The sequence below is a fragment of the Hippopotamus amphibius genome, chromosome 6 (assembly GCF_030028045.1).
Source record: "Hippopotamus amphibius kiboko isolate mHipAmp2 chromosome 6, mHipAmp2.hap2, whole genome shotgun sequence".
In the NCBI taxonomy this organism is placed as follows: domain Eukaryota; kingdom Metazoa; phylum Chordata; class Mammalia; order Artiodactyla; family Hippopotamidae; genus Hippopotamus; species Hippopotamus amphibius.
Genome location: NC_080191.1, coordinates 171,094,337 through 171,116,307, shown reverse-complemented (window position 1 = coordinate 171,116,307; position 21,971 = coordinate 171,094,337). Strand labels below are relative to the sequence as shown.

Here is a 21,971-nt window from a genome sequence, read left to right as displayed (position 1 = left end):
TGTTCATTATCTTGGTTATATTATATGATAAAATGGACTTTGTAGGAGCCAATCTACATGCTGCCTGTGCTTTTGAGTGTAAGTAATTTTTAAACACTTGGTGGCTGACTTATTTTATCTTCATTCTTTCTTTAGAGGTCAACTGGAAGCCTCAACTCTTCCTCCAAAAGTTTGGCATTCTGAGGTGACAGTGTCAGTGACAGGTGAACCACCTACTGCTGTAGAAGAAAATGCAGAAACAGCCAAAGAAACAGCCATAGACATCATCCCAGAAATCATGAAGCCACTCTCCATTCTAGATGTGCTGAGGATCTCTGCAGTTCTGGAGGATACCACAGACCAGCTCTCTATCCTAAACTATATCATGCCGATTCAGTATGACAAAAGACAAGGCGTCAGTGTGGTATGTACATTCACCGTTACTTAATTTTTGCTTTCTTTTCTTTTTGTTTCTCCATCATTTTCAGTACCTATGCCATTCAGCTTAACTTGGGAAATAGCACCTTCACATCAGATAAAGAGCTACAATAATTATCTGAGATATGTGCTCTCAGTTAATGGAGTGAAATAGACATAGCTGAAGGTACATTACCAATCGAATATCGTCTTCTAATATATTGGCATTATTCTAAAAGGCCTATAGAGAAATCAGAATACATACAATATATATACAGAGGAGATCAGACAGGTAATGGCGACTTAACCTATCTTGTGTTTCTCAGCTGCTAAAAGCTAACTGAACACTAGGGGGAGGAAATTCAGCTGGACCCTGTCAACATTGCTTTCATCTAAAATGACTTTGTTATTGCGAAGTGTGTTGCAGTCTGCCTTTCTGAGCACCCAGCCACACCATTGTGTCAGCCGTTACATTTTCAGTGATGGTATGGACTCCTCCTCAAAGCACCAATGACTTATCAAAAAACTCAACTTCATAGTGAGCAAAATCTTTGTAAATTCTTAAGCTCTTGTAAATTTTAATAACATAGGATGGAGATATAAAATAGAAACAATTTATGAATATAAATACATATTTAAGTTTAACATCATTACATTATATAATTTGTACAGAATATATGCTTATGTCTGATTCTATGATAAATGAAAATTTCTATAAAAATGAGAGGGTAAATTGATTTTCATGTCTAGCAGAGAAAGAGTCTATTGTGGCTAGAAAATTAAATTTCCCTTTAATTGCCCCTTATTATTTTAAAATTATTATTATTACTATATGTATAACATGGGTTCATACAGCTTTTATTAAAGTTTTAAAAGTTTGTACAAAATTTTAATAGAACACTGGATTTGGAGTTGGGGACCTTTGTGGTTTAGTTGTATGCTATGAGTAATTCATTTCACTTTCTCGGTCTTAGTTTTCTCATTTGTAAATTGTGATGGAGTTTTAACTAAATGATCCCCTCTAATACTAACATTCTGTGAGCTTTGGGATAGTTTTAAAACAGTAATGGGTATTATAGGAATTTTACAACAAATTAGTTTCCTTATTAACTTATGAAAAGCAAGGATATTGGAAACCCAAGACCTAAGCCTTTCAGTGCTTTTAAAATGAGTCTAATTCTTAAATTAAGCTAGTTAACAAATAATACAGAAGACACTAGTGTTTCCTTCCTATTGTCTCCGTCAGGAAGAGTCAAAAATAAAAAGGGAAGATATTCACTTAACAAGATAAAGTTTTATCAATGATATTTACTGTCAGGCTTTAAAAAGGGTAATTTTCCATCATAGAAACTTAAGAGATAGTGAGAAACCCAAATTTATAAACAACATTCAGTAGTGGTCACCACTCGAGTAAATAAAAGAACAGAATGTTTGCAGTTTTATTCTGGTTTGTGATCTTCACTTACAAAATAGTCTGATTTAATAGAGGCCCTGCTTATGATTTTATAGAAGTATAAATAGTAAAGGTTTGTACTCTTATTTTGATTGATAGCAGCTTAAAAGCCCCTTTCTCAATGTCCTATAACTTTTAAAAATTGACTCTTAAAATAATTTTTTTTTTTTACTTTTTAGTACTATAGTTTTTCTAACTTATAAATTTTTATAGTACCATTGCCCTATAGGACACAGGATACATATTTGAAAACCTTAGTATGAAAAAAAAAAAAAGTAAAAAAAAAACTTAGTATGAATGTGAATGTTTTCTTTCTCCAAAAGCTTCACATTGTTGAGCCTTACAGTAACAACCTTGGGATGAAAGTTTAGTTAGCATTCTCCCTCTTTCACAACCATTTTTAAAAAATAAATTTATTTATTGTTTATTTATTGGCTGCATTAGATCTTCGTTGCTGTGCATGGGCTTTCTCTAGTTGTGGCAAGCGGGGGCTACTCTTCGTTGCAGCACAAGGTTTCTCACTGCAGTGGCCTCTCTGGTTGCAGAGCACAGGCCCTAGGCTCACAGTCTTCAGTAGTTGTGGCACATGGCCTCAATAGTTGTGGCTCGCGGGCTCTAGAGCACAAGCTCAGTAGTTGTGGCACAGGGGCTTAGTTGCTTCCTGGCATGTGGGATCTTCCCGGACCAGGGAGTGAACCTGTGTCCCCTACAATGGCAGGTGGATTCTTAACCACTGTGCCACCAGGAAAGTCCCTCACAACCATTTTTATAGATAAAGATATTTCCAAGTAGATTTTCATTTATTAGAATCTTGGAATGGAATGATGAAAAGTATACTAATTACCAGGTTCTACCAGAAGTGGGAGTAATTGGTTCGAAGCTTGGAAAGAGCTCCCTTGTAGGGAGTACTGTTTCTCTTATCTTTTCCCTTAGGATCTAATACCCTACCGTACAAGGAAGTGAATGGACCAGAATATTTAGCTAGTTCCTTTAAGTTCACTTCTAAAAATTCATATTTGTTTCTAGTAATCAGTACCTCAGCCTGTTTAACACATTTGCTTCCTTTTCTAGATGCCCAAGCACAAAGGTAGAGGAACAATGGTTAGGGCAATCAGAAAAAACAAACATTCCAGGCCTCATAGTTCCCATTCCTTCCCGAGACAGAATCTAGAGTAGTACCATCCACACACTTAACGTTTTCCTTATGTACAGATAAGTTTCAGTTTAATTGTTGGAATTCTATGGCTTCTGTTCTCTTTGTAGTCAATCATATCAATTTTAATTTAAAAGAGTATTTTAAAATTTAATTCTTATTTTTGGCAGCATTTTGTTTTGTACATGCCTACAAATGTTTTCCTCAGATCTGAATCTTTGCTTACTGTTGATATAGGAAAGACGCTGTCGAGCCTGTGTTTATTAACTTTTATGGATTTTTTTTTTTTTTAACATTTCTGGTCTAATTGAAGTTTAGCTAAGGAAGACCCAGGCTTTTATGTATCATTACGCATGTAAAACTCTTCTGTGCATAGGATCAGCACAAGAATTTCAGTAAGCATGTCAAATGCTGAAGTTACATAGTTCTGTGTACTGTTCTAAATACTCTTCCTTCCTTCCCTCCCTCCCTCCCTCCCTCCCTCTTTTTTTCTTTCCTTTTTTCCTTCCTTCCTTGCTTCCTTTCATCCTCATAGTAACTGCTGGAGGGCAAGTACTGTTATGATCCCTGTTTTATCAATGGGAAAATGGAGGCATAGAGATGTTAAATACATAGAGATGTTAAATAGTTGCCTAAAGTCAACATGGTTTAGTAATAAATAGGGCCAGGATTTAAGCAAGGAAGTCTGGTTTCAGAGTCGATAAGCACAGCATAATCTCTGTGTTATATGACTTCCCATTGGCTCAAGATTTTAGCCACAGATTAAATAGGAATCATCAACTGAAAGACATACCCTGTTCCTATGGTAATGCTTACCCCTTAGTATTCAAGTTTGGGTCTGAAAAATAAATTGTTTTGGCTTTTCTCCACATGAACTTCAAAATCTATACCACACCACTAAATATGCTATCAACTCCTACTCTTCAGTATGATTCTCCTTTCATTCTTTATACAGTGGGCCCTCTATATCCACAGGTTCCGGTCTGCAGATTCAAGCAGTCATGGATTGAAAAAATTCAGGAAAAAAAATCCCAGAAAGTTCCAAAGAGCAAAACTTGAATTTGCTGTGTGCTGGCAGATGTTTACATAGTATTTACATTGTATTAGGTATTATAAATAATCTAGAGATGATTCAAAGTGTATGAGAGGATGTGCATAGGTTTTATACAAATACTATGCCATTTTATGTGAGGGACTTCAGCATCTGTGGATTTTGGTCTCCTCGAGGGGACGGGGGTGGATCCTGGAACCAGTTCTGCACAGATACCAAGGAATGACTATATTTCAGATTCATGTGTTCAGTGAACATCTGAGTCTTTACTGTACCCTAGACATTTTTCTAAGCAATGGGATTATAAAGATGGCCACATTTATTTGATATCCGGTCTTGTTCCAAAAAGAGTTTGAGGTGCACCAAGATCTCTAAGATATTGTCCCTTCCCTCATAGAATTTACAATCTAATGGAGATATTTATACAAATAATTACAGACGGTAAATGTCTGCTAATAGAGATGTGTCACAGAGAACTTTACCTTTGGTCGTCGTCTTAAAGTTTACCAGGTTGGGGAGTAACAGAGAGTGGGAATGTTTTCTAAAGGTAGGAAGACACAAAACAGCAGAGCATGTAGTTTGATGTGGCTAAAGAAAAGGGTAATTTTCTGGTAGTAATGTTGTAAGAGGTTCAAAATGTAGGCAGAGGCCCTCCTATAGCATTGTTTCTTTATGTTTTAAAAAATCTGTCTTAATGTAAACATCATTTATTGTTTTTAGAAGAATAAAGAAATGCATTTAGAAGGAAAAAGCTTAGAAAAACTTTCATTGGTCTCAAAACCCTCAAAAATATCCGGTCCATTCTTACATAAAGAAGAACCCAAGTTGCCAGAAATCACACAAGGAGGCCAGTTTAACAAAGTGCATGATCTTATCTTCAAAAAACCCACAAGGCAGGCCATAATGAATACAGAGACACTGAAGAAAATCCAGATTGACAGGTAAGGAAGGAGAGCATGTTTGGAAATGTGATCATGTATCTAGATGGATGAAGGGTGGGTGCAAGGGTGCTGACTGCTCTCTTCTCTTATGGTTGGTCATGGTATCCGTGTAACTGCGGAAAATGGGATTAGCCAAAGACCGCCTAGGGGAAGTGTGGTACAGCTGAAAGTATGATGGCTAAATGGTTGGCAGGTTATTCAGCCTTTGTTTACAGTTTTTAAAAATGAGGATAATGATAGCGGCTTTGCAACATTAATGTAAGGTTTAGCGGGAAAGTTTCAGCCAAGTGTTTGGCACAAATTGGTAGCGATACTTTTTCCATTAGTAAGAGACAGACTCCATCAAAGTAGCCAAATTTTAAACTGCTTTAATCCTGAGGCTTTCTTAAAAGCAGTCTCAATTTCCATTGTCTCATTCAGTTTTTTTGTTGACAAAGAGCCTGTTAAGTTTAAGAGCAGGTATAAACTTACGGTAAGAATTGTTGGTAAATAAGCATTGATAGCAATTACCCAGCGCCACTAGCCAAATCCAGCCTGTAGTCTGATTTTGAAAATAAGTTTTATTGGAATACAGCATTGCCCATTTGTGTACGTATTGTCTGTGGCTGCTTTCGTGGGATAACAGCAGAGTTGAGTAGTTTCAACAGAGTTTATGACCTGCAAAACCAAAAATATTTACTATCTGTCCCCTGACGGAAAAACTTGCCGACCCCTGCTTTAGACCCTCACCAGAAGAGTGCTGTTTCTTGCTAAAAAGAATCTGGTTCAGATTTGCATACACGACAGACGGTGTCCTGTGTATCAGGTGCTAGTTAATGTCCTTTCATTCTCAGTGTGTTGGATCATATTTTTTAATTGATTTCTTGGCTTCATTGTTTTAATATAACTTTATTTTCTTTATTTTTAATATAAGTTTATTTTATAATATAACTATTTTCTTAATATAGTTATTGAATCTTTTTGTGTGAACTAAAATGATAATAAATTATCTAAAATAGTAAGTGTAGTTTTTGCTGATTCTAGAGCAAAACATTAAATAGCAGTTTTTAAAATTCTCTACCTAGGAGAATACTATAAAAAGCAATGGACTAGGAGTCAGGAATCTGAATTAAATAGTTCTAGTACTTTCTCACACTAGTTACGTGGTCTTGGGCGAGGCGTTTAGCCTTTCTGAGCCTCAGTTTGCTCATCTCCACAATGTGCTGTGTTAGCTCTTTAAACAAAAAAGTTTTCAAATGATTTAACTTTTTCAAAATTATGAAATATTTCAAAAATACAGAAAAATATGAAGAATAAAATAATGAATCCTTATGTCTATAACCACCAAATCTTAACATTTTACATGATTGCTTTAGAGTTTTTTTTTTTCAAATACTGCAGATACAATTGAAGCCTCTGCTTCCAGTCCCCTCACCCTTCTTCCAAGTATTTCTTCTGAATTTGTTGTTTATTATTCTCTTGCATATTGTGATACTTTTATTAGGTATATAGGGGTCTTATTTAAACAATACATACAGTTTTTATATGTTCTTAAATGTTGTATATTGTATACATAGTATCTTGCTGTACTGTTCCAGGTCAGTTAGTCCTTGTACACTTTTTCAGGTTAGGGAATTTCTCTTTTATGTCTAGTTTGCTATGAGTTTTTGTTGTTTGTTTTTAAATAATGTGATGATCATATGGTTTTTTTCTCTTTTTGTCTTTATATGTGATGAATTCCATTAATAGATTTTCTAATACTCAACTATTTTTGCATTCCAAGAATAATTCCAACTTAGTTATGAGGTTCCTTCTGGGTCTTAACTTGTGTGATTTCTGTAGCCTTTGTGAATGTAGGAAAATATATCTTATTGATTCATCTTTTTTGTTTCTCCTTACAGGCAGTTTTTCAGTGATGTAATTACGGAAACCGTGCAGGAGTTGCAAGATTCAGGCACTTTCACCAATCTCCTGAAAGCTTTGGGCAAAGAGAGGGAAAACAAAATGCATTTCTATGATATCATTGCCAGGTCAGAGTAATTTTAGGTTTATTTGCTTTGCTGCATTTTAAAGTGCTATAAAGCTCTTATTGGGAAGTCTTAGATTTCTGAATCAAAATAAATTTTTGCTTTCGAGGGAAGATAACTAGAAGTCATAAATTTGGGTTCTGTTCCTAGTTCTGCTGGGACAATAACTCAATTTCTGGGCTTCAGTTATCTGTGTCTGCAGTAAAGTACAATATATGTACTACATATGGGTAGTGCATAATCTATGGTTTGTTTTGGCAATGACGGTCTCAAGAGTCTAGTTAAGTTCATGCTTTCTACAAGATTCCTGAGTAGCAGTATTTCTCTCGCGGCAATTTAGTGATAAGGGTTTTTGTTGTTGCTACAGACTGAATGTTCGTGCCCCGCCCCCCCACCTTAATTTTTGGAAATCCTAACCCCCAGTGTGATGGTATTAGGAGGTGAGATCTTCCGTAGGTGACTAGGTCGTGAGGGTGGAGCCTTCATCAGTGGGATTCATGCCCTTATAAAAGAGACCCGGGATGCGCCCCTCCCCTCCTGTCACACATAGATACAAATGGAGATGGCCAGTTGTGAACCAGGTGGCAGGTTCTCACCCAACACTGAATCTGATGGCACCTGGATCGTAGACTTAAAAGCCTGCAAAACTGTGAGAAATAAATTTCTTTGTTTATGAGCCACCCAATCTATGAAATTTTTGTTACAGCAGCCCAGGCTAAGATAGGTATTCTGTTATTTTAAACCTAAATAATGGGATTGCTGGAGATAAGCAGGATTCTGTTTCTGAGAGCAGACAGAAACAGCATACAATAGTTACATTCTCATTCAGACAGTGCTGAGCTTGAATTTTGCTCTGGCATCTCGTATTTGTGTGACCATGGCAAGTGTGTTAGTCCGTGTCTTCAGAGAAATGGGTGCCAAGATGAGGTCATTAATGTAAAGATTTTATCAGGGAAACACCTATGTGAGAGAAAATGGGGAGGAAGCCTTTGGACTCAATGCTGGACTCACCCTAAGTGAAGGAGGGGGAAGGCTGGATGGAAGAGACTGCCCCGCAGTCTAAGGAAGGTTTGGCAAGGTCGTCAGGGAGCCCTTGAGCCAAAGTCAAGCATCAGAAAAGTCCTGGGTCTCCCAAGAAGGGATGGCCTTATCCCTGCCACACTCAGAACTTGGCTGGGAGCAGTCAGTGGGAAGTTTGGCCTCAGAGCACACACAGCGAAGGCGTTCAGAGCCTTATTTACTTACATCGCCCGTACGCGGAGGTCTGTGAGGCATGTTCTCGTGTCCTGCACAGCAAGTTACCCCAGCAGTCTACGTGCATTTTCCTCATCTATAAGGTAGGGGTGATGTTAGAGACGGTCTCGTCAGCTTGTTGAGAGGTGCTCAGGACAGAAAGGATTCTTTTTCCTCTTCCTGTTCCTCCTCTTCTTCGTTTTTTTCTCAGCAGCAGCTATTGTAGATGGAACACAGCCTTTTTTTAAAGTGTTACTGAAAGTTCGCTCCATGGACCAGCCCCTGGGAACTTGGTAGAGATGCAGATTCCAGGGCCCCAACCCAGACTGAATGGGTCAGAATCTCTGGGGTAGGGCCCAGGAATCTGTTTCTTAGACTCTTAGCAAACCTTGTGCGCACTAACGTTTGAGAAGCACTACTCTAAACACAAATTATTCTCATTTCTTCTAGGGAGGAAAATGGAAGAAAAAAGATAAAATCTCTTCAAAAACAGCTACTTAATGTCAAAAGAGAAAGGCAAGCTGAAGTACAGGTAAGAATTATCTGGGCAACACCAAAAGTTACTGAGCTAAAACAACTAAATAGAAGTCATCTTTCTCAAGCAAAAAAAAAAAGTTATGTATAAGAAATTGTTGTTTCTCCTGGGGTGCCTTTACTATTAAAAATATAAAGAGAGTCATTAGATATGTGTCCTGGAATGTACAAATACGTCCAGAATCAACCTCTGGGAGACCCTAGCCTTCTGGAGCTCTTAGTCTGTTCTTACCCCTCCTAACCAATCTAGACACATCATGCATTCCTTCCTTCCAGGAGACCGTGTCTCAGGCAGTCTTTTAGGTGCCAGGATCCCAGATGGGAGACTGTAGTCCTAGGCGGGACGTTAAGCACATGACAGACCTCCTTATACCTGATGGTTAGGGTTAATAATGCCATTTGTATTGTATTTCAAGTACAGAGTGGATTTCTTGAGCTTTTGTGGTCATTAGGGCCTAACCTTATGTCTAATTTACCTTTATAAGAAAATGCATCCTGAGTTTTAAGCAAGTGACTTGCAAAACAATGTTTGGGCTACAACATAGGCAGTTAGAAATTAATTAGTACCATTAGGGTGACTAATACTGCTAGCAGTTTAGAAAGTCACGAAGTATGGCCTGATATCAGCTTTTCATGGCCTAGCTATTTGGACAAGATCAGGGAATCTTCATTATTCCCTACATAGAAGTTAGAGAATATTTGAAAAATAGACTTGGAAGAATTGTCTAAAAAGGGCACTAACCTTTCTTCTGAGATATCTTTAGGTCTTCTGAACAAATTGTTTAGCGTCCTCTCTTGTTTTCTGTTACCGATTTTGAAGTAGCTTTGGTATTGATTTTTACTCCATTATTCCTATTAATCCTCTGTGTATATAGCTTATGTTTTTTGAAAACCACTTCTGCGCCACCCTCCCCACCAAAGGCTTCATAAAAACTGGTGTGCACTTAGGTTTTCTCTCTAATGAATAGACTTGTTTCAGAGGTTTCTTCTTTTTTTTTCCCTCAAAAACTCTACCATTATTTAAAACCCCCTCTTGTATTTCTTAACTGTTAAAAAAGAGAATATTTATATCAAAGTCCTTTTAAGCCTCCAATCCAAATAGCAGCAAAAGCTTTGGCACTGTACCAACCAAATCCCTTATGCTACTATCACAACCACTGTTTTTCTCTTTCTTTAAACACTTTAAATTATACTGTTGACAATAATTTTCCAGACCACAGGTGTCACTGCTTGTGAAACTTACCTTCATGGGTTATAGTCTCAGCTGTTACATTCAGGCACAGTGAAACCAAAGTAGAACATCACTCTGATATTTTCATCATCAGTAAAGGAGTAGATAAACCAGGACTAGAAGATCCAAGGCAAACCTTGAATAAAACAGCTGTGAAGATGAAATCAAGTTAAATCCCTAGAGTTACTAAAAAACTAGTAGTCAAGTCAAGGTTGGAAAACAAGAAGACAGGAAATACATGGATAGTAGAGACCTGTGGGTCAGAAAATGATGCCAGCAATTAGGATGGCAGGTTTGAGTGTGTGAAAGTATGTGTGGAGATCCCTGGAATGTGAGGGAGCAATTGCCTTAGGAAGCTTGCTACTGGGTCCCCAGGCAAAATGGCAAAGTCACAAAGGAAAAAAACCAGGTTGCTGTTAGACTTGCGAACATTGGCACACAAAGCCAGATAACAGTGGAGCAGTATTTTCATGAAACTGATGGGGAAAAAAGAGAGACCCAAGGTCAATATATACAAATTAACTTATCTTTCCCATGTGTCAGCAGCAGACTTAGAAAAAGAAAATGAAATATACATATTTACAGTTCATAAAAATATCAAATGTCTAGCAATGAATCCAACGGTAACAACAAAATGTGCAGGACTTCTTTGCAAGAAACTATAAAACAGTACTGAAAAATTAAATAATATTTAAAGCATTGGAAGGATAGATATACTATGTTTATGGATTAGAAGACTCCATATTAAAAGGATGTGAATTCTTCCAAAATTGGTTGATACATTGAATTCAGTCCCAATCAGGATCTTGATTGTATTTAATTTATTTATTTACATATTTTTGTGGCACTTGACAAACTGATTCTAAAATTTATATTGAAATGCCAAGGACCAAAAATAGTCAAGACACTATTAAAGAGAACTTGCTTTTCTGAACTAAAACAGTGTATACTGGTGCAAGGATTGAAAAAGAGGGCAATGGAACAGAATATAGAGGAAAGCATTATGGATTTATGACAAAGGTGACACCACAGGGCAGTGATGGGAGAAGTTTTTAATAAATGATGCTGAAGAAATTGGATATCTATATGGAAAGAAATTAAACTTTACTCTGACCTATCATACAAAAACCAGTTCCATGTGATTATAAATCTAAATGTGAAAGTTTAAAGCACAGTATTTCTAGATAATATAAGAGACTATTATCTTGACTTTGGGTAGGGAAAGATTTCTTAAGCAGTTCACAAAAGGTAAAATTACAAAGGAAAGGTTGATAAATTTGACTGCATTAAAAGGTCCTGTCATCTAAAGACACCAGTAAGAGAGAGAGAGAAGCAAACCGCGTGGTGGGAGAAGATACTTACAACACATCAACACAGGGCTTATATCCCGAATTTTTAGAGAACTACAAATTAATGAAAAAGGGATAGTCATCTAATGGGAAAATAAGCAGGAGGGTAAAGAGGCCCTCCAAAAAGAGGATATCCAACTAGCCAACAAACATATGAAAATGTGTTCAGGCTCATTTATTATCAGGGAAATGCCAATTGAAACCACAAGGAGACACAATTATCTTCCCATTAGAATAGCTAATCTATTATATTGGTATTATATTTAGTATTAACTTATAATACCAAGTGGTAATGATGTGATATAATAGGAATTCTAATCCACTAATACATTTTAAAAAAAAATAAATTTATTTATTTATTTATTTTTGGCTGTATTGGGTCTTTGTTGCTGTGTGCAGGCTTTCTCCAGTTGTGGCGAGCGAGAGACTACGCTTTTGTGTGATGTGTGGGCTTCTCATTGTGGTGGCTTCTCTTGTGGAGTACAGGCTCTAGGTGCTCGGGCTTCAGTAGTTGTGGCTCGCAGGCTCTAGAGTGCAGGCTCAGTAGTTGTGGCACACGGGCTTAGTTGCTCCTCGGCATGTGGGATCTTCTTGGACCAGGGCTTGAACCTGTGTCCCCTGCATTGGCAGGCAGATTCTTAACCACTGCGCCACCAGGGAAGCCCCACTAATACATTTTTATTGGTACTAGCACTCTGGAAAAAGTTTAGCTTTATCAAAGTGTATTAGTATATACAAAATATATTAGTATATATTAAATTATATTAGTGTATTAGGCATACCCTATACCCAGCAGTTCTATTCAATAGAATCTGTGTGCATGTACAAAAATGATCAATAAAGCGTTATTTGTGGTAGCCATAAATGGAAAAAACCAAAATGGTTTTCATATATTTCATATATAATATATTATGATATATTCATTTAGTGGAGTATTAAAGTTAAAATTAATTAACTATAGCTACCACATCATAAACTTAATATAGAGCAAAATAGTCTAGACACAAAAAAAGACATACTGTACAACTCCATTTTTATTTTATTTATTTTTTTAAATTTTATTTATTTATTCATTGGCTGTGTTGGTTCTTCATTGCTGCCCACGGGCTTTCTCTAGTTGTGGCGAGCGGGGGCTACTCTTCATTGTGGTGTGCCAGCTTCTCTTTTATGCATTGTGACAGCCTCTGCCTTTTAATCAATGCTTGGTCCATTAACAATAGTGTAATTATTGATATAGTTGTTGGATTTATGTCTTTTTGCTTTTCTTTTTGTCTTTTCTAGTTTTCATCCTTTCCTGACTTATTTTAGATTATTTGATTTTTTTTTTTTTAGATTTCTATTTTAATGTATCTGTTGGCCTTTTACCTACATCTCTTTGCATTTTTTAAACAAATGGTTGCTCTACAGATTTCTTTTAATATTTAGTATTAATATTGTACCACCTCATATAAAATGTAAAAATCTTGCACCTATATATTTCCATTTCTTTCCCTCACCTCCGTCACTGTTCTTTACCCTATGTCTGTCATATATATTACATTTAATGTACATTACAAATATCACAAAACAAAAATGTAATTTTTGCCTTAAGCAGTTTTAAATGTTTTTAAAAAATTAAGAAGAAAATAATTGTCTTATACTTACCTAGATATTTATCAGTAAGTTCCATATGGTGTCATTTCCTTTCAGCCTAAAGAAGTTCCTTTACTATTTTTTACAGTGCATGTTCGCTGCAGACAAGTCCTCTTAGTTTTCTTTTACCTAGAAATGTCTCTGTTTTGCCTTCATTCTTGAAGGATATTTGCACTGGGTATAGAATTTTGGGGTGACAGATTTTTCTTTCAGCGCTTTAAGGATATCCACTGTCTTTTGGCCTCTATTTGATTTGTTTTGAGAATATAGTTATTCAAATCATTGCTATTCTGTATATGATGTGTTTGCATTTGAAATTTTATTTTGGTCTTTGGTTTTCAGCAGTTTGACTCTACTGTGCCTATGTGTGGTTTTCTTCATATTTACTCTGTTTGGGTTTCACTGAGATTTCTGAATATGTAAATTTGTGTCTTTCACAAAACTTGTGAAATTTTCAGCCATTATTCCTTTTTTTTCCAGTTTTCTTTATTGTGGTAAAATATACTTAAGATTTATCATCTTAACCATTTTTAAGTGTAAGCTCAGTGTTATTATTTCCTTGTTGTGTAACCATCACTACCATACAACTCCAGAACTCTTTATATCCTGCAAAACTGAAACTCTATAGCCATTAAAAAATAACTCCCCGTTTCCCCTTTCACCCAGTCCCTGGTAACCACCATTCTACTTTCTGTCTCTTTGATTTTGACTATTCCAAGAACCGAAGTAGGGGTAATTGGATTTCCAGTAGGAGAGGTGCTTCCGCTTCTTGGAAGACTTGAGTTAAAGTGAAATGTGATAGTTGCGATTCTTTATCAACTGGAATCCTTTTACCTATTTATTGCTTAGACTTTCTTTAAGATCTAGCTTACATAGCACTTAAATCCATAAAATATTTTCCAGAACACCTCTCCCCAAATAATTATCTTTTGATTCTCACAGACTCTAATAGTGTTGAACAGTTAAGTATTCATTAAATACTGTCCATATAAAAATATACTTTCAAAAACTCAAGAGAATGTTCTGGTCAGTTTTATTTATCAAACTGAGTGTTATGTTTTTCAAAGTAACAATATGAAGATCAGAAATGTAAGGTTAAAACACTAGGAATCTCTGCCTATGGAAAACAGGAGTTATTACATTATGTAACTGTTTAAAAGGTCATATAGGGCTTCCTAGGTGGCGCAGTGGTTAAGAATCTGCCTGCCAGTGCAGGGGACACAGGTTCGATCCCTGCTCCAGGAAGATCCCACATGCCACGGAGCAACTAAGCCCGTGTGCCAAAAAAAAAAGGTCATACAGCACTGGTATTCAGTTGCCCTGAGCCAAGGCAGAGGCATCTAGCTTCAGTGTTGTTGCCATGGGCCTCTGATTACTCTGGTTCCTCCTTGTGTCGCTGTTCTGCACAGACTTATGTAGCCTTCCATGTTGACGGTGTGGAAGCACAGGAGGATATGAAATGCTTACAGGCTGTGATCAAAAAATCATGATTAAGTCATACTAATAAGTGAACCCAGGTATCATGCCAGTTCTTTATCTTCCCATTATGCAACAGAGATCCAGCCTAGAAATACTGGGTTATAGGCCAAGGATCTTCAGTTGTATGAATTCCTCTTAAGATTCTCTCTAAGAAGAGATATGCCTTCACCACAACCCATTAGCACAGCCCTGGTTGTCCATGGTGTCTGGAGCTTTCTCCATGATCAGTCATGGACTGATGCAGCATATTTGTGGTTTTCATAGCAGACCAAACTTTACTTCCAAATCCCCAAACTGCCTTCAGATCTAGACTTCTGGACTTGTTATTTGAATTCAAAGAAGCTTTAGTAATGGAAACAAACAGTCGACCAGTTAGAGTTAATAATGCTCTGATGGCTGCCACAATATTGTGAGCCAGTCTTTTTTTTTTTTTTTTTTTCCCACCATGGCACGGGGCTTGCGGGATCTTAGTTCCCCAACTGGGATCATTGAACCCAGGCCCACAGCAGTGAAAGCGCCGAGTCCTAACCACTGGACCACCAGGTAAATCCCCCAAAAACTTTTAATGGTAGTGGTTGTTTTCATAATTGCACACGAAGTAGGGAGGCAAGTACTGGTTCCTGAAATTTTGGGGAGCTGGAGAAGTTGGAACTTGTCTTACACCTCAGGCTGCCTCTTTGGTTGGATGGAAAATGGAAATTTGATCTATTAAAGTGATAAAAGCCATGGGAAAAAATACAGTTCTGTATTAAATTAATATTTTTATTTGCCTGTCTGTTTGTAACTGAGAATACTGGCTGATTCTATAAGCGTCTATGAATAAACTCTGAGCCAAATAGTCTTCCATTCTAAAATGCAGATGAAGCATAATTAAGTCAGAACTTCTAAAGTTCCAGGCTCCAGTTCCACCCACTGCTTTCATTTCCATTTGAAGTATTACCTTTCCAATCACACCAGTTTCCTTTTTTCTTTCCTTTTGTACTAAAAATTTCACACACTTCACTGTCTTGGATAATCTCTTCTGAGTAAACTCCTTAAATATGATGCCTAAAACTATACACAACTATTATAGGTGAGTAACCACAACAGAGGATAGGGGAGAATTTTTTCCCTGTTATATAAACAGTATACAATGCCACAGAGTGCGGTAATATGAACATAGAGGAAGCACTCCAGATGCTTTTCACAGTATTGTATGGCAATATGCTGTCATGACTGAACATTCTGATGACAAACCATGAGAAGAAGCACAGTGAAAGGAAGACTCTGAGAAGTCTAAAAATACAGGGGAAGGCAGGCACCTTTTCGCGGTGCTGCTAGTACAACAACCAGTAGTGGTGCCCTAACCTCAGGTTCTCATGTTAGAAGCTGGGTAGGCCTCTAATGAAACTGTTGAAGACAAGTTAGGTCTTCACAGTTCTTAGCTTACAAGATTCTTCTAACCAAAATCGGGACTTTAGTTTCACCTTTGCTTCTTCTTGGAGTCAGTCCAGTGTTCTAATAATGAACAGGGGTTTGAATTCGAAGTCTCTTACTTACCAACTCAATTGCTTGCAAATTTAACAAGCATGCTTTCTTTTTTTTTTTAAGAACTCTTATTGAGATACAATTGACGTACAATAAACTACATATATTTATGTGTACAATTTGATATGTTTTTCTTATCAGTAATGTATATATGGTATCCCATTCTCCCAGTTCATTCCCTCCCCCCACCCCGTGCTTTCCCCACTTGGTGTCCGTATGTTTGTTCTCTACATCTGGGTCTGTATTTCTGCCTTAACGAGCATGCTTTCTATATCTATATTTAATTCTTTAATCCATTTTGGAGCCTAGAGTTCATCGTCATCATGTCAACACATTCTCTTTGATACTCTTTCTGTATCTGGCCCGCCAAAAGGAAATTAGAGTCATCAAAGAATGCAGAAAGCTAAGGGGAGGAGTGAAGAAAAGAGCCATGTAACATGCAAAAGTTAGCGATAGGGTGGCCGGGGGAAAACAAAGTATGGCTTGGAGGGTGGAGGAGTTCAGGGATGTTTTAAGATACCATGCAAAGCCTCCAGGATAGCAAGGAGCTTTCCAAAGTACTGTCCGTGACCGTGGATGGCAGTGGCGTTGCTGAATGAAGAACAGAAGGGTGAGAAATTGGCAGGACTGTAGTTGGCTTAGGGCTACCCAGTCTAGACAGTCACGTGACCCAGGTGTAAGAAGTTTTCATGGTTAGCCCCTGCTAAGGAAGAGGTACAAAATACTCTTCAACCAGCTGCAGAGTACAGATGGTCACTATAAGGGCCAAAAGCAAGAGTTTGTACTCAGAATCACTGAGCACTGTTGGGAAGGTCCCACTCCGTACTGCTGTAAGATCTTAGGGTTCTAGGACGTCCAGCTGTGTGCCCTTTGGCTCCTTTCGTCACCAGTCAAAATGGTAGGGGCTTCATCTCCTTCATGGCTGCTGTATCTAACCTCAGTATCACGGCAAAGCTGAAGTAAGTGAAGGACTCTTCTTTAACAGCCAGCCTTTTCCTGAAGGCTCAGGCTTCTAGCTTACAGAAGATGTATCTCTGTATCTATCTGTGTATCTGCCTGTTTGACTACCTGTCTATCTCTATTTCCAGTTGTCCAGCACTCAGAAGTTAAGGGAAATGAGAATTCCTAAGCCTAGCGGGGAAATGACTCCTTCTTGGAATCCTGTTCTGAGAATGTCTCCCCAGTGCTGTATACCTCAGTGGCAGCTCCAGCACTGGAAAGGTTTATTAAACATGCCGGAGTCAGTAGAGTGCAGTAAAGGAATCATACATTGTTGCTACCTCAGGATGTCGGCACACATTTTTCCTTTTTCTTAGAATTCCCCTCTACCCCACTTTTCTTACCCCTCAGGTGTCAGGTTAAACATTCCTTTCTCAGAGAATCCTCTCTTGTCATTTTCTCTCATAGCATGTTGCCCTTTTCTTTCACAGCATTTTGCGTATTTTTAAAAGTTTCTACATATTTGTTTCCTTTTAACTACATCTTTCCCACTAGATTGTAAGCTCTGTGAGGGCAAGGACCTTATCTATTTAGGCCTTTACTGTTTACCTAAAGTCTAGTTCAGTGCCTGATACATAATAAATATATTTATTTATTTATTTATTTTTGGCTATGTCGGGTCTTCGTTGCTGCCCGCGGGCTTTCTATAGTTGCAGTGAATGGGGACTGCTCTTCATTGTGATGTGCAGGCTTCTCATTGTGGTGGCTTCCCTTGTCATGTAGCATGGACTCTAGGTACGTGGGCTTCAGTAGTTGTGGCTTGTGGGTTCAGTAGTTATGGCTCACGGGCTCTAGAGCGCAGGCTCAGTAGTTGTGGCACTCTGGCTTAGTTGCTCTGCTCCGCAGCATGTGAGATCTTCCCAGGCCACGGCTTGAACCTGTATCCCCTGCCTTGGCAGATGGATTCTTAACCACTGCGCCACCAGGGAAGCCCCTGTAATAAATATTTTTTAAATGAATACCAAGGCCTTAAAATTGCCAAGCACTTATTATCAAAAAGGCCTGATATTACAAGTGTTGGCGAGGATGTGGAGAAAAGGGAACCCTCATGTACTATTGGTGGGAAAGTAACTTGGTGTAGTCACTATGGAAAACAGTATGGAGATTCCTCAAAAAAGTAAGAATAGAACTATCATATGATTTAGCTATCCCGCTTCTGGGTATTTATCCAAAGAACATGAAAACACTAATTTGTAAAGATATATGTACCCCTGTGTTCATTGCAGCATTGTTCACAATAGCCAAGATAGGAAACAACCTAAGTGCCCACTGACAGATGAATGAATAAAGAAGACGTGATACACACACACACACACACACACACACACACACACACACACACACACCAGTATGTATATAGTGGAATACTGTTCAGCCGTAAAAAGATGAAATCTTGCTATTTGTGACAACATGGATGGACATTGAGATTATCATGCTAAGTGAAGTAAGTCAGACGGAGAAAGATACTGTATAATTTCACTCATGTGGAATCTAAAACAAACAAACCAAAAATAGATGAACAAACTGAACAGAAACAGACACGTGGAACAGAGTCGTGGTTACCAGAAGGGGAAAGGGTTGGGGGTGGGAAATGGGTAAAGGGGTCAGTTGTGTGGTGACAGATGGAAACTGTCACTTTGGTGGTGAGCACGGTGTAATGTATACATAAGCTGAAATATAATATTGTACATGGGAAACCTATATAATGTTATTAACAAGTGTTAACTCAATTAAAAAAAGAAATTGCCAAGCACTTGGTAACCTGCAGAGTTTTCACTCATATTGTCAATTAATCCTTGTAATTACTTGCTAAGATATTGCAGGCAGGGTGCATATTAATGTTTCTATTTTAAAAAGGTAAGACTTGGAGAGTTTAACTGATGTGACATGGCCAAATTCACACAGCTGCTGGGGCTTGGGTGGGCAGTTAGGTTTTTTAATCATTTAGTCCAGTGCTCTTTCCACCAAAATGAGATAGTAATGGGAAATTTGTGTGGATACAGGGTACCCAAATAGTGTGCCCAGGGAGGACTCTCACAGCCCTGATGCTTACAGCTGCTCATGTTTCATTTTCATTTATGCTGTCCATGATTATTGGGTACATTTCCCATCATGTGATAGCAGAAAAATAGGTCCAGTTCCTTGTTGACATGTAATAACAACAGGTAAGCTTAAGCCACTGAGCTGAATGGAGGTAGAAAGTATTTTAATTTAGAAACCTGGTCTTACCTTTAGAGTCGGAATGAATATATTGCTCACCTCAAGGACCAGTTGCAAGAGATGAAGGCAAAAACCAACATGGAGAATCGCTATATGAAGAAAAACACTGAGCTGCAGATTTCCCAAACCCAGAAAAAATGTGGCAAAGCAGAGGAGCTTTTGCTGGAAGAGGTTGAGGTAATTAATCACTGTTAATTAGGAATGAATGGGGTAGCTGGCACTCGAGCTGCCACTCCTGATACTGCCTCAGCTGACAAAGGAGGCGAGAGGGGGGGACTTCGCTGCTCTCTGCTTTGCCTCTCCAGCAACCCTAACGTTTGAGATTAAAAACAAAAAAGGAATGAGGACTTGCTTTTTTTTACAAGCAGAGATTCTGATGGGCTGTAGCTTATGTCTCTTGGTTTTTTGTAATGACTTTGAAAATTGGTCTTACTTTCTTCTCTTGATCCCTTTATTTAATAAAACCGCCTGCCGTTTCTCCTGGTAATTACAGGGAGAGGGCAAAACAAGATACTCAGTAACCGCAGGTTTTTGCTGCTACTTTCCTCACTCAACCAGTATCTTTCATCCCTCCATTAAGAAATACAAAATCTGGAATACGGGGATATGTGTATAAAAACAGATGATTGAACCTGGTTTACCCCCCCAAAAAAAAAAAAAGTATGTTAAAAAAAAAAAAAGAAATACAAAATCTAGAGAGCTGAACTTCATGCAGACCCAAACTTAAAGAAATGAGAAGTCACGGTGAAAAATATCAGGAGAAAGAAACGAGGGTACGCCCTCATTAGAGGAGGGAGGCTAAACAGCTGGAAGACAAAAGGTGGGTGAGAAGGAGCAGACGTCAGTAGAGCGTGTCACCGTGTGCAGGAGAACGCCGCTGAGCCCCCGCTTGTTTGAAAGCTTACTTCCCAAGTGCGGCTTAAGACCATGACAACAAAGTTCTTTCCTTGCGCTCTGGGATTTCCTTCTGTAGGCCCGAGAGGCTTGTGCCCTTGAAGCATCTTTCCTCTCCTTAAAGGACATCAGTTTTTAGGCCACAGGACTGTGGTCCTTTTGCCCTGGGCAGTTGCCTGTGTCTCGCTCAGTGCCCGATGTGGCTCCGCCGTGAGGTGAGTGTGAACTGAGGTGAAGGGAGCTGGGTTGCCTCCCTGGAGCAGTACCTTGGGATCCGTAGGTCCCAGCCGGTGGAGGAAACCTGTACTGCTGTCACAGCTACACCCCTAATCTTGAGAACCCTCTTCCAGCCCTGTTGGGAAGAATTCCTGATATTGGTTTCTTGTTCTTACAGAGACTAAGGCTGAAAACTGAAGAAGAGAACCAGATTCATGCAGAGATTGAAATATTCCTTAGAAAGGAGCAGCAGGTGGGTCCCCGAAGCTTTCTTATCCTCTGGCGTGTTTGTGTCCCACTTATAAAATACGAAGGACAGCAAAAAAAATTTTTTTTAGGAAAGAAAAATCAACCGTAATTCTACCAGCCTAATAAGTGAGCTGTATAGCCCACGTGTTCTTTAAAAGTTATCCATCTGGATAAATATTTTGTAAAGCTGTAACTTGAGTACAGGTAAAATTTTGTCTTCTCCCTTTATCATTTAGCATTGTATAAGAAACTGTTTTCTTGTTCCTATGTTTCTTCATAGTCATAATTTAAAACTAAAATTTCCTGATTTTTTAAAATTATAAAAACACATTCTTAGTTGAGGAAAGATTTTTTTTTTAATTTGCCAATTGTTTTTTCACTCATTTTTAAATTTTATTACAGTCTCTTCATAAAATAAGTTTTTTAAAAATAAATATTTATTTATTTATTTATTGGCTGTGATGGGTCTTCATTGCTGCGCAAGGGCTTTCTCTAGTTGCGGGGGGGGGCTACTCTTCGTTGTGGTGCGCGGGCTCCTCATTGTGGTGGCTTCTCTTGTTGCGGAGCACAGGCTCTAGGCGCTTGGGCTTCAGTAGTTGTGGCATGTGGGCTCAATAGTTGTGGGCTTAAGGGCTCTAGAGCACAGGCTCAATAGTAGTGGCACACGGGCTTAGTTGCTCCGTGGCATGTGGGATCTTCCCGGCCCAGGGCTCAAACCTGTGTCCCCTGCATTGGCAGGTGGATTCTTAACCACTGTGCCATCAGGGAAGTCCCCATAAAATAATTTTAAATGGTTTTATAATGTTCCATTGAATGGTTATTCCATAATTTGTTACTCTTTGTTTTGGATGTTTAGGTTATTTCCAAAGTTTCATTATTATAAATAATGCAGTAATGAAAGCTTTGCCCAAATAACTGTTTTATTCATTGCAATTATTTACTAAAAGTAAATCTCAAGCATGAGATTATTCAGGGAGACTGTATTTTGTGACTTTTGATAAATAATGCTAGTACTTTCTATTTTACACTGACATCAGCAATTTTGCATGCAGGCACTAATTTCAAGGTATCCTCAATAGAACTAGCTGTTTTAGATATTTTTTAAAGTCTGCTAATTTAATGAGCTGTCTTACTTTGCTTACTAATAGAATTGACCATTTTCCCATGTATTTATTTATTCATTTTATTTCTTTTTGTGTGAATTATATGTGACTGAATGGTTTTAATTAGTATTTTCAATACTAATAACAAACCAAGATGTATGGAACCTTTCAAAATATCCCTGTTGGATGAATTAAGGAAAAAATTTCCAGCTTACTCATCATATAGCCTTCCTTTGAGAAAGCTGATGAATTTTCAGTAAATAATTCCAAATCTCTGATTAAAGAAAATAATTTCTAGATGCTAT

At 38.0% G+C, this 21,971-nt stretch overlaps 1 protein-coding gene across 3 annotated transcripts in view; it reads left to right on the top strand.

Moving 5' to 3' along the window:
- The window catches only part of IQCG (IQ motif containing G), a 36,930-nt gene that overhangs the window by 3,959 nt on the left and 11,000 nt on the right, over positions 1-21,971 (top strand). For all 3 annotated transcript variants that reach the window (XM_057739247.1, XM_057739246.1, XM_057739249.1), the window contains 6 exons: positions 136-403; positions 4,774-4,994; positions 6,875-7,003; positions 8,684-8,765; positions 19,220-19,381; positions 20,493-20,567. In XM_057739247.1, the coding sequence (XP_057595230.1) occupies positions 136-403; positions 4,774-4,994; positions 6,875-7,003; positions 8,684-8,765; positions 19,220-19,381; positions 20,493-20,567 (937 nt within the window). The remainder of the gene's footprint in view (positions 1-135; positions 404-4,773; positions 4,995-6,874; positions 7,004-8,683; positions 8,766-19,219; positions 19,382-20,492; positions 20,568-21,971) is intronic.